Below are 13,676 nucleotides of genomic sequence, written 5' to 3' on the forward strand. Positions count from 1 at the left end.
GCAGATTAAGCAACATACTCATATGCACATTTTATTTTAAACATTTTTCTTCTCTTCAACTCTTAGAACAGGATGAGTTCCCCCACAGGACACAGGCCTGTGACTAAAGGGAGAAAATCAATTTTCAAGCCAGCAGCTCATTGTACTAATGTCTTCTTCCTCTCTGCCTGGCAAGCATCTCTCTGCATTTGAAATAATATATTTATTGGCATTCTTTCCTCTGCTGAACTGTACTGAAAACCAAATAGAAGGTCAATGTTCACCCAAATAAATGAGCAGTGACAACGCCCTACAGGAAGCTACATTTTATCTTCTAGTGCTTTGGAAATGTATCATTTAAAGAGCCAGGAGTTGTATAATCTATGTCAATTCAACCACTAAAAGTAAACAAATTTAATGCTTCTTTATACCAGAATATCAGAAAAACTACTTCTTTATGAAATGTATGTGTGTATAGTAAACACACAGATCCAGAAAATGGATCAATAAATATGTCATTAGGCATCTGCCTTCTACATTTCTGAAAATGTTAATCACTCAAAAGTAAACTGCATTTTGTCCTAACTTGTATTGCTCATTTCTTTATTGTCATTCACCTCTCCTGTGTGGCATTTTCAAGGCCTCCTTTTAAACTTTATGTAATTCATATCCACTTACTCATCAGACAGGAGAGAATAAAGTTCAGAGGCTGACACTGTCTGCTGTTGTGCCAATGTATTTCACTGTAAATTATTCTTTATTCCTGAAAATCTATTCTGCTTTAAATTTCCTAATTTCACGATAATGCATTTATCTGAATTCCATTAAGGATTGTTACATTTCATAGCACAATCTTACAATATTAATTCTGAGGCTTTTAATCAATCAAATAATGTAATGCATTTTCTCACAGGAAATACACAGCCATATAAACATTACACTTTGTTCTGAAATACAACTATATATAAAAATACTTTTAAAAGTATGATTTGGTGAATGTGAATCATACTTAGAAAAATCAATGCTATTTGCAAAGAGAATGGAATAAAAGGCCATGCTATTCCTGCAAGGCTTAAGGACAGTAAATGTGGGGAAATGTCCATGGAATTTAAAATAATTCACGTACTAATTAAATTTCTCTGGAATTCAAAACAGAGTTTTAAATGTAATTTTTAAACATCTTGTAAGGTTTAAAAAAATTCATCAATAACTATCACCAATGCCAGGGAAAAAAACTTTCTAACAATAGTCGAGAGCAGTAGCCTCAGAAACATAGCAAAGGTATGATGAGTTTTCATCCTAATTTTTTATGAAAACTTATCCTCATTTGATCACCTGATTTTTTTAGGTTCTGGCCTTATAAGCCAGATTTTGTATGAGCTGATTATCAGTATGACTACTGGTAATGTTTTCTCTTGAACACAGTCTAATGTCTGAAGCTACCAACTCTTAACATGTCTATTTTGCATTTTGTACTCTCCCCAGATCAATGATCTATCTTCTCTGCAGGATATGGAAGTGACAGGGAGGAAAATTTTGATACTTATTAACAGTTCTCTATGTTTGTGAAATACTGTCTTTGAGCTTTACATACCTTGTCACCTTAATTATCACAGATGATTAAAACCTGAATATAATATTCTGCAAGAACTTGAATTTCACATTTGGCAATTAATATTCATATGCCAGTCTAACATGTTCTAAATTTTTTATATTTAGAAGGAATGGATTTTTATTTGATGATTATAGAATTCAAATTATGGAAATGAAGATATAATTTTACTATCCTGTTAGATTTTTTTAAATGTATATTTCATATTTTTATTTCAAGTAATTTCCCCCTTTTTCTACTTGAGAAAACAAGAAGGTAAGAAAATCATTCAGAAATATTAAATGTGTTCTTTTTCACTTTTATAAATGAGTTAAAACAGCCTTTTAGAAAGTAAACCTAATTTTTTCTCACCCAAGATCACATTTAGAAGATATTTCCATATAGCCAAAATATTTTAAAAAGGCAATTCAATTAAAAGAATTGAATTGTGTGTAAAAATGCCACCCTTTAGCTGAATGGCTGGACCACTGAATTCTCTGACATCAACCTTTGGTGATACAGTCTACAAATCTAAAAGGAATAGATATTTGACATGCACACACATATACATTTTAGTATTCCCTTCATTCAACAAAGAGCAGGAAGTCAGACCACAGCTATCTACCTCTGTTGTATGAATGACATGCTAAGAGCATATACCAAACAAAGAGCCATAGTCATTCTTCCAGAATATTTGCAACCTGTCCACAGAGCAAAGCATACCAGTTATGTTAATAGGAACCACGTCAGCCTGGACTGTTTGGGCTTGCTGCCGCATCTTCTCTTCCGGTGTTGGCAAGGGAAGTGACTTGGTCCAGTTGGTTTGAGTATGAAGGTCAGAGCAGTCACTTGACGTTGGCGTCTTAGGTCTCCTGGTGGAAGTAAGTCTTTCCTCTTCTGATGAAGAGACAGAACACTGCAGGGGAAAAATTGAGAGGAAGCCATAGTGTGTAATTGCTGGCAGAAACATTTAAAAATACATTTAAAAAAAATTAAACTGATTTGAAGCAAGCCAAAAGAAAAAAAAAATTGGTCACATTTCGGAACAAGAAGCAATGGTTCACAAGGGAACCGCTCATCATCTTGCATGTAACTCATAATATACATGATTTGCTAAGGTCTTAGTCTCTAAGCCATGAGGACTGGAAAAAGGTTTTGCTGACCCACAAAATTTTTTAAGTTCTTCCTGTTTCTTTCTATATTTACTGTGATCAGAAAGCTTATGGATTTAGTTTAACATTAGAAGCTCAGAGAAACATCATGGGTTTGGCCATCAGTCTCTATTTTTATTAAAATTTCTTTTTGCTCCAAGTAATTTCTAGCTTCAATCTCAATTCCTTTAGGCTCTGATCTCAAGTTTGAAAATGATAGAGCTATTGTTGTTCAACTATCCATGCTCTTTGGAAATCATTTACATAGAAAAAGAAAAATCAACTGTGAAATTGTTAAATTATCAAAAGCTGACTGAAGCTCTGCTTGGAGCCTATCATAGCCCCATGAGGAAATTTCTAGCAGTGTCTGTTTTGATACACATTAACATCCTAAGACTGGACATGAAACAACAGACTGGTTCCAAATAAGAAAAGGAGTACAATATACAATATACAAGGCTGTATACTGTCACCCTGCTTATTTAACTTATACGCAGAGTACATCATGAGAAAACCTGGGCTGGAAGAAGCACAACCTGGAATTAAGATTATTGGGAGAAATATCAATAACCTCAGATATGCAGATGACACCACCCTTATGGCAGAAAGTGAAGAGGAACTAAAGAGCCTGTTGATGAAAGTGAAAGAGGAGGGTGAAAAAGTTGGCTTAAAGCTCAACATTCAGAAAATGCAGATCATGGAATCTGGTCCCATTACTTCATGGGAAATAGATGGGGAAACAGTGGAAACAGTGTCAGACTTTATTTTTGGGGGCTCCAAAATCACTGCAGATGGTGACTGCAGCCATGAAATTAAAAGACGCTTGCTCCTTGGAAGGAAAGTTATGACCAACTTAGACAGTATATTGAAAAGCAGAGATATTACTTTGCCAACAAAGGTCCGTCTAGTCAAGGGTATGGTTTTTCCAGTGGTCATGTATGGATGTGAGAGTTGGACTGTGAAGAAAGCTGAGCACTGAAGAATTAATGCTTTTGAACTGTGGTGTTGGAGAAGACTCTTGAGAGTCCCTTGGACTGCAAGGAGATCCAACCAGTCCATTCTGAAGGAGATCAGTCCTGGGTGTTCATTGGAAGGACTGATGCTGAAGCTGAAACTCCAATACTTTGGCCACCTCATGCGAAGAGTTGACTCATTGGAAAAGATCCTGATTTGGGGAGGGATTGGGGGCAGGAGGAGAAGGGACGACAGAGGATGAGATGGCTGGATGACATCACCGACTCAATGGACATGAGTTTGAGTGAACTCCGGGAGTTGGTGATGGACAGGGAGGCCTGGCGAGCTGCGATTCATGGGGTCGCAAAGAGTCGGACACGATTGAACGACTGAACTGAACTGAATATCCTAACTGGGGAACCCTTTTCAATATCTTTCTTTCCTCACATCTTAAAAAGTGTAAGCAAGAAAGTTGTTTTGGCAAGCATTTCATGATGAACTTCACCGTGGCTCCAGCAGCTAGTTCTGTGACAAACGCCAAGAACTGAAAAAAATTGCCACAGGCTCATGCGTGCTAAGTTGCTTCAGTTGTGTCTGACTCTGTGACCCTAGGGGCTGTAGCCTGCCAGGCTCATCTGTTCATGGGGATTTTTTCAGGCAAGAATACTGGAATGGGTTGTCATGCCCTCCTCCAGGGGATCTCCTCAACCCAGGGACCAAACCTGCTTCTCTTATGTCTCCTGCATCGGAAGGCGGGTTCTTTACCACTAGGGCCACCCGGGAAGCCTACCACAGACTCAGGAACAACAACAGAAAAGGGTAATTGACTTTTGTTGAGAAATGGCAGTTTATAATCATAATAAACGCCTAAGAACTGCTCTTCAAGTTGAAAGCATTTAAACTACCACCTAAGGCATTAAGACAAATTTTACTTAAAAATGAATGAATGAATGAATAAATAAACATTCCCAAGGGAATACCTGTAAAACTAGCAGCCAAGTCAATTCAATACTCTCAACCACACTCCCCAAAGGGGCAATTGCTATCCTGACTTCTAACATTCAGCTTCATTTGCCTGTTTTTGGATTTTCTCTAAGGGAAATCATATTGTATATTCTCTTTTGTGACTTACTTCTGTCATTTAACACAGTATTTGTGAATATTTATCTATCTTTCAAAAGCATGTCTTGATACCTTTCTGGATCTAATGTAAGTTTCTAAGAGGACATTAGTAAGACATCTATAGAAATACATTAGTTAGATATCCTGAACAGAAGAACACTGCTCTGTTTACTGCTATTGAATTAGCCTTCCTGAAAAAAATCTGTGTTTATTCTACAACTAATAGCACTCCACATATCTGAAAAAGACTACTCTGCTGCTGCTGCTGCTGCTGCTGCTGCTAAGTTGCTTCAATCGTGTCCGACTCTGTGCGACCCCACAGACGGCAGCCAACCAGGCTCCCCCGTCCCTGGGATTCTCCAGGCAAGAACACTGGAGTGGGTTGTTATTTCCTTCTCCAATGCATGAAAGTGAAAAGTGAAAGTGAAGTCGCTCAGTCGTGTCCGACTCTTCACGACCCCATGGACTGTGGCCCACCAGGCTCCTCCATCCATGGGATTTTCCAGGCAAGAGTACTGGAGTGGGGTGCCATTGCCTTCTCCGAAAGACTACTCTAGAGCTATGAAAATAGTGCGGTACGGGGATAGAGTCCTAAGCTAAGAATCCAAAGACCTGAGTCTATTTGCTTTATATTTTTCAGTCAAGGGATCCTGAAGTTGTTCCTAAACATTGAAGTTTCCTTTGCTGTAAAATAGGGCTGTACTCTCTACCATATCCCACTAAGGATACTTGTGAACCTAATGACATGATAGCTATGAAAAAGGCATTGTGGAAATAAATATATGTATATATATATGAATAGACATCTCAATATATGAGATTTTACATTATCAGTACATAATACATATAAAATTAAAACCTACTTTCTTTGCCACCTAAGGAAAATGTGAAATGTTTGTAATTAAAACTGACAAATAAATATACTCAATTTATTGAGCATGTTACTGACATCTTATTATGATACTAAATTGCATTTTATCAATTCATGTTTGATCCAACACTGGTTACAATGATCACATCTACTACAGATCCTTGAAAGGTAATTAAGGCTTCCCACATGGCTCAGTGGTAAAGAATTCGCCTGCTAATACAGGAGACAGAGGACACATGGGTTCGATTCCTGGGTTGGGAAGATCCCCTGGAGGAGGAAATGACAACCTTCAACCAAAGGAATGTTTGAAAGAATTAAATTAAGTCATGGAGATCAAATCAGTCAATCCTAAAGGAAATTAATCCTGAATATTCATTGGAAGGACTGGTGCTGAAGCTGAAACTCCAATACTTTGGTCACCTGATCCAAAGCACCAACTCACTGGAAAAGACCCTGATACTGGGAAAGATTGAAGGCAGGAGGAGAAAGGGACAACAGAAAATGAGATGGTTAGATGGCATCACTGACGCAATGGACATGAGTTCAAGCAACCTTAAGGAGAGAGTGAAGGATAGGGAAGCCTGGCGTGCTGCAGTCCCTGGGGTCTCAAAGGGTCGGACATAACTGAGCAACTGAACAACAAAGTCATACCAATGTAAATCAATTATGTCTACCCTTTATGCAGTTGTGACACTCAAAATAGGCTTGATATACAATACTTATTATCTACCCTCACACTGCAGGTACACAACACACACACAAATTAAAATTAATTTTGAGAATTTCATGACAGTTTGTGTAAAGTTCACATTAAGTGTCACATATCTGAAGTTGAATCTCAATTTAGTAAATTATATTACTCTTTCTGATATATACATACACAGAAATAATTTTTCAGGCAACCTTGAAATATAGCATAGATAGCATAGACTTTAAAGGCCGTGAGAAGCAAATCTTAATAGGCAAACTTCAGCTTGATGGAAAATGAATAGCATGGCAACACCCTACCGAGAGGGTTCCCTCTTCCATGAGACGTCTGCCTAGGGAGATGGTGAAGCACTGTTTTATGGTCTGTATTCTGCTCAGTGGGACTCATCAGCCCTGGTAACCTACTTTTCTTTCAGTTGACTGAGACTGTCAGATTTGATAACTCTCACAATGAAACAGATCTTCAGTTCAGCCTCGTTGCCAGGGGATGATCACTAGGGATTGCTCCAGTATAACAACTGACAAAGATAATCTAGTTTATAAAGTACGCCCTTCCTTTGTGAGAAAATATCCCAGACAAGCAGGGCACAGATAAAGTTATATGCAAATGTGACTGTTGCACAGTGCCACAATCTACTAAAGAAAAATAAGAAGCCAGGATGGCGCACCTTTCAGAATGATCTGACTCCCATTGCTCTCAATATTTATAAATACAGAGGGGCACAGGAAAAACCTCATCCATCTCACCGGCAGAACACATCACAATTACTCCATTAAGATGGATACTGGAATGCCATGGATTATTACCTTAGCCTCTTAACTCTGATCTTGTTAGCCACCCTCCCCTTCTTCCCATCCCTGCTTTAATAGTCTATTCCTGTGGAATAGTTCTATTCCACAGAAGCCTGAGGGATCCTTTCAAAACATGTCAGATCATGCTGCTCCTGTGCAATCTTACTAGAACCTACAAGACCCTACATGACCTGTGAACTGGCCCATTGCTATCTCTGACCTCAATTCCTACAATCCTATCCCTTCTTTATCCTACTCTAGCCACACCATCTTCCATCCAGTTCCTTGTACAAACCAAGCACGCTCCTGCCTCAGGGTCTTTGCACATGATGTTCCCACCATCTGAAATGCTCTTCCTTTAGACATCCTCATGGATAGCACCTTCTTATTCTTCAGGGGCTTAGTCAAGAGTCCCCTTCTTGTTGAGGTCTTACCTGCTAACCTGCCTAAAATTTCAACTCCTCCCTAATATTTTATATCTCCCTGCTCTTCTTTCTTTTTTCCCTTTAGTACATATCACCAGTATACATATATTTTAGCTATTTATCTTGTTTGTCTCTCCCTTGAAAATGTAAGTTTCAGGAGGCCTTAAAGCAGAATTACATAGAGTGCAATTTCACAATTTTAGCTAAAAAGGAGTCACCATTTAGTGACTGATGTCTCAATACCTTGCCCTGGGTTAGAGGCTTTATAGAAATTGGCACCTCATTTAATCTTCATAGCATTAGCCTCGTTTTGTAAATACAGAAATGGAGTAAAGCAACTTTACTTGAGGAAAGTTGACAAGTGGGCAACAGATTAGAACCTACAGCTGGCCTCAAAGCTCTGCTGCTAAACAGTGTAAAATAACAACTTGATAATATTTGCAATAAATTACTATGTGTTTTCTAATCTAAAAATAAAAATATCCGTTTATATCTCTGAATAAGAAAAAGATCTTAAAAAAAAAAAAGAATCTATAGTAAAGTCAGCAGTGTGGTATAATGAATGGAACACTATAAGTATCAGCACACTGGCTCTGTCATTTACCAGCTGTATGTTTTGAGCAACTCAAGCTCCCTGTGTTAAGAACAGAATAATTTAAATAGCATCGCCATGCTTCATGTTAAGGGATCCCTTAGTACAGGGTGAATTTTATTTTATTTTTTTTAATATCGAGTTTAAAGTGGACTTGCTTTCAGAACTTAAATGCAGCTTGATTTATAAATGCAGTTTAATTGCTCAATAATGTTCATTAATATCTATCTGGAAGGAATGGAGAGTCACAAATGAAATGTAAGAAACCATGATTTCTTGTGACAAATTGCTTAATTTACAAAGGGAGATCACCTGCCATACCAGGAGTTGTTTTGTGAATTTTGAATACTGTTAAGTCCTGCATTTTAGAACTTTGAGGTCCTGTCTGGAAATCAGACAAGTTCCCACCAGATGGATGGTGAGGCCTGAAACATGGTCTCTTTGGCAGACTGCCAAGTTATCAAAAAGTGGGCTTAACTAAAAAACACATTTGCCCAGGCTTTTTTTTTTTTATCTGCTAAGCTTTTAAAAATTAGAAAACATAATTATAGCCAGAGTTAAACTTAGCATTCATTTAGCAATTATTACATAAAAATAGATATAGAACAGATGAAACTATATAGAGCACCATTTAAGAGGAAAGCCACATACATTCCAGTCCTTTTTACAGGACACTTACTTAGTCTATGGTGTTTTCGTCTTCAGAATTAAATCCGTCTTGGGTGGACTTTTCTTTTTAAAGATTCTAGATAGTTTATAAGGTGCCAAAATGTTTGCAGTCTTTTTTGGCTATATGCTTATTCCACCTTTAATATACTCAGACACAAGCGATCCTGACTTCATTCTCTTCTCTCCTTATTCCCCTTCCCCCTCCCCTGGGCTCTGGACCCGACAACAAAAACCAGGGGTAGTGGTTTTGAGAGGAATACACACAGAAACAGTTTGTGGCCCATCCAGAGCTCCACAAAGGCCAGGAGGTGGTTTCCATACTCATGTTATCAAATAATTTCAATTGTTCCTTCTCTCCTATTCAATATATTACCAAAATTCAGCGCCTTCATCATGGGCTCTAAACTTTCTTACCACGTACTGAATTGAAATATTTTGGATTTAAACTATCACAGATAAAGTGAACATAAATGTTCAAAATGATAATGTAATTTCTTGCCTTTAATGGCCTTTTATTATAATAAATCATATATACAAAGTATATAACACAACAATGAATTTTTAAGAACCTATTACCCAACTCATGACTTAAAATATTATGAATAATTGCATCTACCCCATACTGTTACCTCGAGGTAACTGCTCTCCTGAATTCTGCATTATTTATTATGCCTTTAACTTTTGCTATGTATGTGCATCAGATCAGATCAGATCAGTCGCTCAGTCGTGTCTGACTCTTTGCGACCCCATGAATCGCAGCACGCCAGGCCTCCCTGTCCATCACCAACTCCCGGAGTTCACTCAGACTCACGTCCATCGAGTCAGTGATGCCATCCAGCCATCTCATCCTCTGTCGTCCCCTTCTCCTCCTGCCCCCAATCCCTCCCAGCATCAGAGACTTTTCCAATGAGTCAACTCTTCGCATGAGGTGGCCAAAGTACTGGAGTTTCAGCTTTAGCATCATTCCTTCCAAAGAAATCCCAAGGCTGATCTCCTTCAGAATGGACTGGTTGGATCTCCTTGCAGTCCAAGGGACTCTCAAGAGTCTTCTCCAACACCACAGTTCAAAAGCATCAATTCTTAGGCGCTCAGCCTTCTTCACAGTCCAACTCTCACATCCATACATGACCACAGGAAAAACCATAGCCTTGACTAGATGAACCTTTGTTGGCAAAGTAATGTCTCTGCTTTTCAATATGCTATCTAGGTTGGTCATAACCTTCCTTCCAAGGAGTAAGCGTCTTTTAATTTCATGGCTGCAGTCACCATCTGCAATGATTTTGGAGCCCAGAAAAATAAAGTCTGACACTGTTTCCACTGTTTCCCCATCTATTTCCCATGAAGTGGTGGGACCGGATGCCATGATCTTCGTTTTCTGAATGTTGAGCTTTAAGCCAACTTTTTCACTCTCCACTTTCACTTTCATCAAGAGGCCTTTGAGTTCCTCTTCACTTTCTGCCATAAGGGTGGTGTCATCTGCATATCTGAGGTTATTGATATTTCTCCCATAAATATGTCTAAATTACATATTTAGACTTGCTTAGTTTGTATGTAATTATACAGGAATACTTACAAAGATATAAAAGCATAGGATTATATGAAGTATTAAATCCAAGTTTCTCTTCAAATAAATGCATATCTGAGTCTATAAGATGCCTTCTTTATCAGTCATTATGTCAATGATACTTTGCCATTCTCTTTAGTGTTATTTACTTACCATTATGTTTCTAAGCCATATCCATGTAGTTAAGTGAGCCTATGGTTAATCCATTTCACTGAAGCATACATTCCATTCTAATACATTTATTTATCCACTCTTTTACTGATGGATGATGGGTTGAAAAAGATGTTCATGCTATTATCTCAACAAGTCAAAACTCCCCTAACCAAGAGAGTGGTTAGCCAGTGAGAGATACAGCTAAGGCTCAATTCCACTACCCATTGTTGAGGGAAAACAGGCTCTGGAGTCACAGATCCAGGTTTCAATCCTAGTTCACTTTTAGGGGTGAAGGGTGTGTTCACTATCTTGACTGTGGGGATGGTCTCACGTATGTATAAGTATGCCAAAACATATTAAATTGTGTACTTTAAAGGTGTGTAGTTTATTTTATATAAATTATACCTCATAATGCTCTTTGTAAAGAGAGGGAGAACTCTGTTTCAGGATTTTAAAGCTTTCTGATCTTAAGCAAGTACTGTGATTCCTCCAAGACACATCTGTGACCTGGGTACAAGCTGCCTTACATGGTTGCAGTAAGAATTAAGCAGACACACAGGTAACACCAGCCCAGCTTCTGGCTCCTGAGCTTTTCCATGTGCCAAATGCTTGGCTCCATGCTGGGAATATCGAAATCAATATGATGAGGATGCTGTGTGGCCTCCCATCTCCGCCCTGATCTAGAAGGGAAGGCAGATATGAATAGAGTCTCATTCCAGTGTAATGGGATGCATGGAACAACACAAACCGGAGCAAGTTGAGAGACGCCCTCACTACTTGAATGCATAAAGGCCTGAAATGACAGACCACAATCTTCTCACCCTGCTAAATAGGACAGAGCAACAAAGTGCCACAGATCGCAGAGCAGCGAACACATGGAACCAGCAAAAACTCCTCTGGGTTTCCACTGTGTCCTGGAATTACTTACCCAGAGAGACCCAATAATAAAATAATTGTATCTAGAATCATGTTTTCTGGATAGTTAAGTGACCCAAGGCCAGGGGCTCTGTCTATATATTGGGACTAAGCAGGACTTAACATGGTTTTTTGAAAACAATACCGTGAATAAGTGAACGCTGCTACTGCTAAGTCGCTTCAGTCGTGTCCGACTCTGTGCGACCCCGTAGACGGCAGCCCACCAGGCTCCCCCGTCCCTGGGATTCTCCAGGCAAGAACACTGGAGTGGGTTGCCATTTCCTTCCCCTATGCAGGAAAGTGAAAAGTGAAAGTGAAGTCACTCAGTCGTGTCCGACTCTTTGCGACCCCATGGACCGCAGCCTACAAGGCTCCTCCATCCATGGGATTTTCCAGGCAAGAGTACTGGAGTGGGGTGCCATCGCCTTCTCCGAAATAAGTGAATAACACCAAACAAGTCAAAGACAGAGGGAAAAGTGACAACAGCAGGCATAATGAGAAGGAACTTGGGTAATTCAGCAATCTTGTCCTATCATTTCACCAACATGGTGCAATGAAAAGAAATGAAATATAAAGTGAGAAGCCCTGCATTCATGTCCTCTCAAATACTGGCTTTGTGATCTTGAAAAAGTAATTTAATATATCTGAGTCTCAGTTTCAAGATGGTTAAAATGCTAGCAATAATTATTAAAAATATTGACTTTATGGAAGGTCTTGTGAAAATGAGATATAATTTGTGAAAAAGTTCTAAAGTGTTCTACAATTATTATAAAATGAGTGCCAGTAAAATAACCACTGGTAGTTCTACACAGATAACCTGTAAAGTCACAACAACTAGAAAGTCTTGGTAATTGCTGAAACCTCTCAAATTTATTGCTTTAGGTAGGAAATTCTATGTTTGTGGAATAAAAGACTTAGAATGATTGAAAGAGTAGCCAAATTTTCATAAAACCAGACACTGTCTACTGAACTAATTTCTTTGAAGTCTGGTTTGAAAAACCAAGCAGTTTAAAGACATCAGTCATCATTATTTGAGCATATACTGTGCCAGGCACCACGCTTAAGGATTTAAAAAACATTAACTCACTTCAGCCTCATAACCATCTTCAAGGTGGGTAAGGCAATCAAGTAATTTATTATCAAAACCAGAATGCCTTTGAGAGTGAAAGGAGTACTTTTAATAATTACACAGAACAGCAGCCGTAAACCAGGACTATCCTGAGCAAAACCAGAACATGTGGTTTATGACTCTTCACAGTTAAGGAAAGTGAAACTCGCAGAGGGAAGCAATTTGCCAAGGCCACCAACTTCGACAGGTGGGAAAGCTCCTCTAGACCAGTCTCCCAAGCATCACCTTATACATGCTTCCTACATGTGTGGTTACAGAGGAAGGCCACTGTCCTTTTGTCATCCTCAAAATCCTCCTTCGATTTAAATATCTCATATCAGTAGAGACCGAAACAGAACCTGAGATGATGCCAGTGCAAAGAAAAACAGAGACTAGAAAAGAAAATTTCAGTTTCTATCAATACCATGAAAGCCAATCATTTATTGCCACAATCCCAGTCTAATTTATCTGTCTGGGGAGAAGGAGGGCAAATTTTACGCAAGAGATTGAGTAACTCATGACTGACATCCTTTCTGCTGAGACAATGGGGCCTCTGTGAATGTTTCCCTGATTCAGTGAACATATCATCAAACATAACCTCCCACAATGGCAGTTGGAGATATGCCCTCTCAACTCACAGGAAGTATCCTGTCATCTCTAACTGAAATTTCCTTCAAATACCTGAATAACCTCTTTGGTAGCACCTGGCACACAATGCAAACTAACAAAACAAAGAACTGTCAAGACTAGAACAATACCAAAGCAATAGCTTACTCTTTGATTTCACAGTTGAATAAAAATGTTATTTTGTGAGATTTCTGAATCCCTTTGCAGACAGCGTTTTTCAAGCAGCATGTTTACTATGTAGATGACATATATAACATATACTTGGACACAGTTCAAGCAACTTCTTTTCTTGCTACACTACATCACTACTTTGCAAGATATATATGTGGAGATCACCAGCAAAATAACTTTCATTACACCATAAACACAAGTCCTACTTGGGAAATGTTTTGCATTTGGATAATTACTTTGGAATGATGAGCCAGAATAAATAACCAAAACAGACATCCCCTAAG

The 13,676-nt window shown here is 38.6% G+C and overlaps 1 protein-coding gene across 5 annotated transcripts in view; it reads right to left on the reverse strand.

Moving 5' to 3' along the window:
* The window catches only part of NHSL1 (NHS like 1), a 152,296-nt gene that overhangs the window by 20,758 nt on the left and 117,862 nt on the right, over positions 1-13,676 (reverse strand). For all 5 annotated transcript variants that reach the window (XM_061428120.1, XM_061428118.1, XM_061428122.1 and 2 more), the window contains exon 4: positions 2,294-2,486. In XM_061428120.1, coding sequence (XP_061284104.1) covers positions 2,294-2,486 — 193 coding nt within the window. The remainder of the gene's footprint in view (positions 1-2,293; positions 2,487-13,676) is intronic.

This window comes from Bos javanicus, chromosome 9, assembly GCF_032452875.1.
Source record: "Bos javanicus breed banteng chromosome 9, ARS-OSU_banteng_1.0, whole genome shotgun sequence".
Lineage (NCBI taxonomy): Eukaryota > Metazoa > Chordata > Mammalia > Artiodactyla > Bovidae > Bos > Bos javanicus.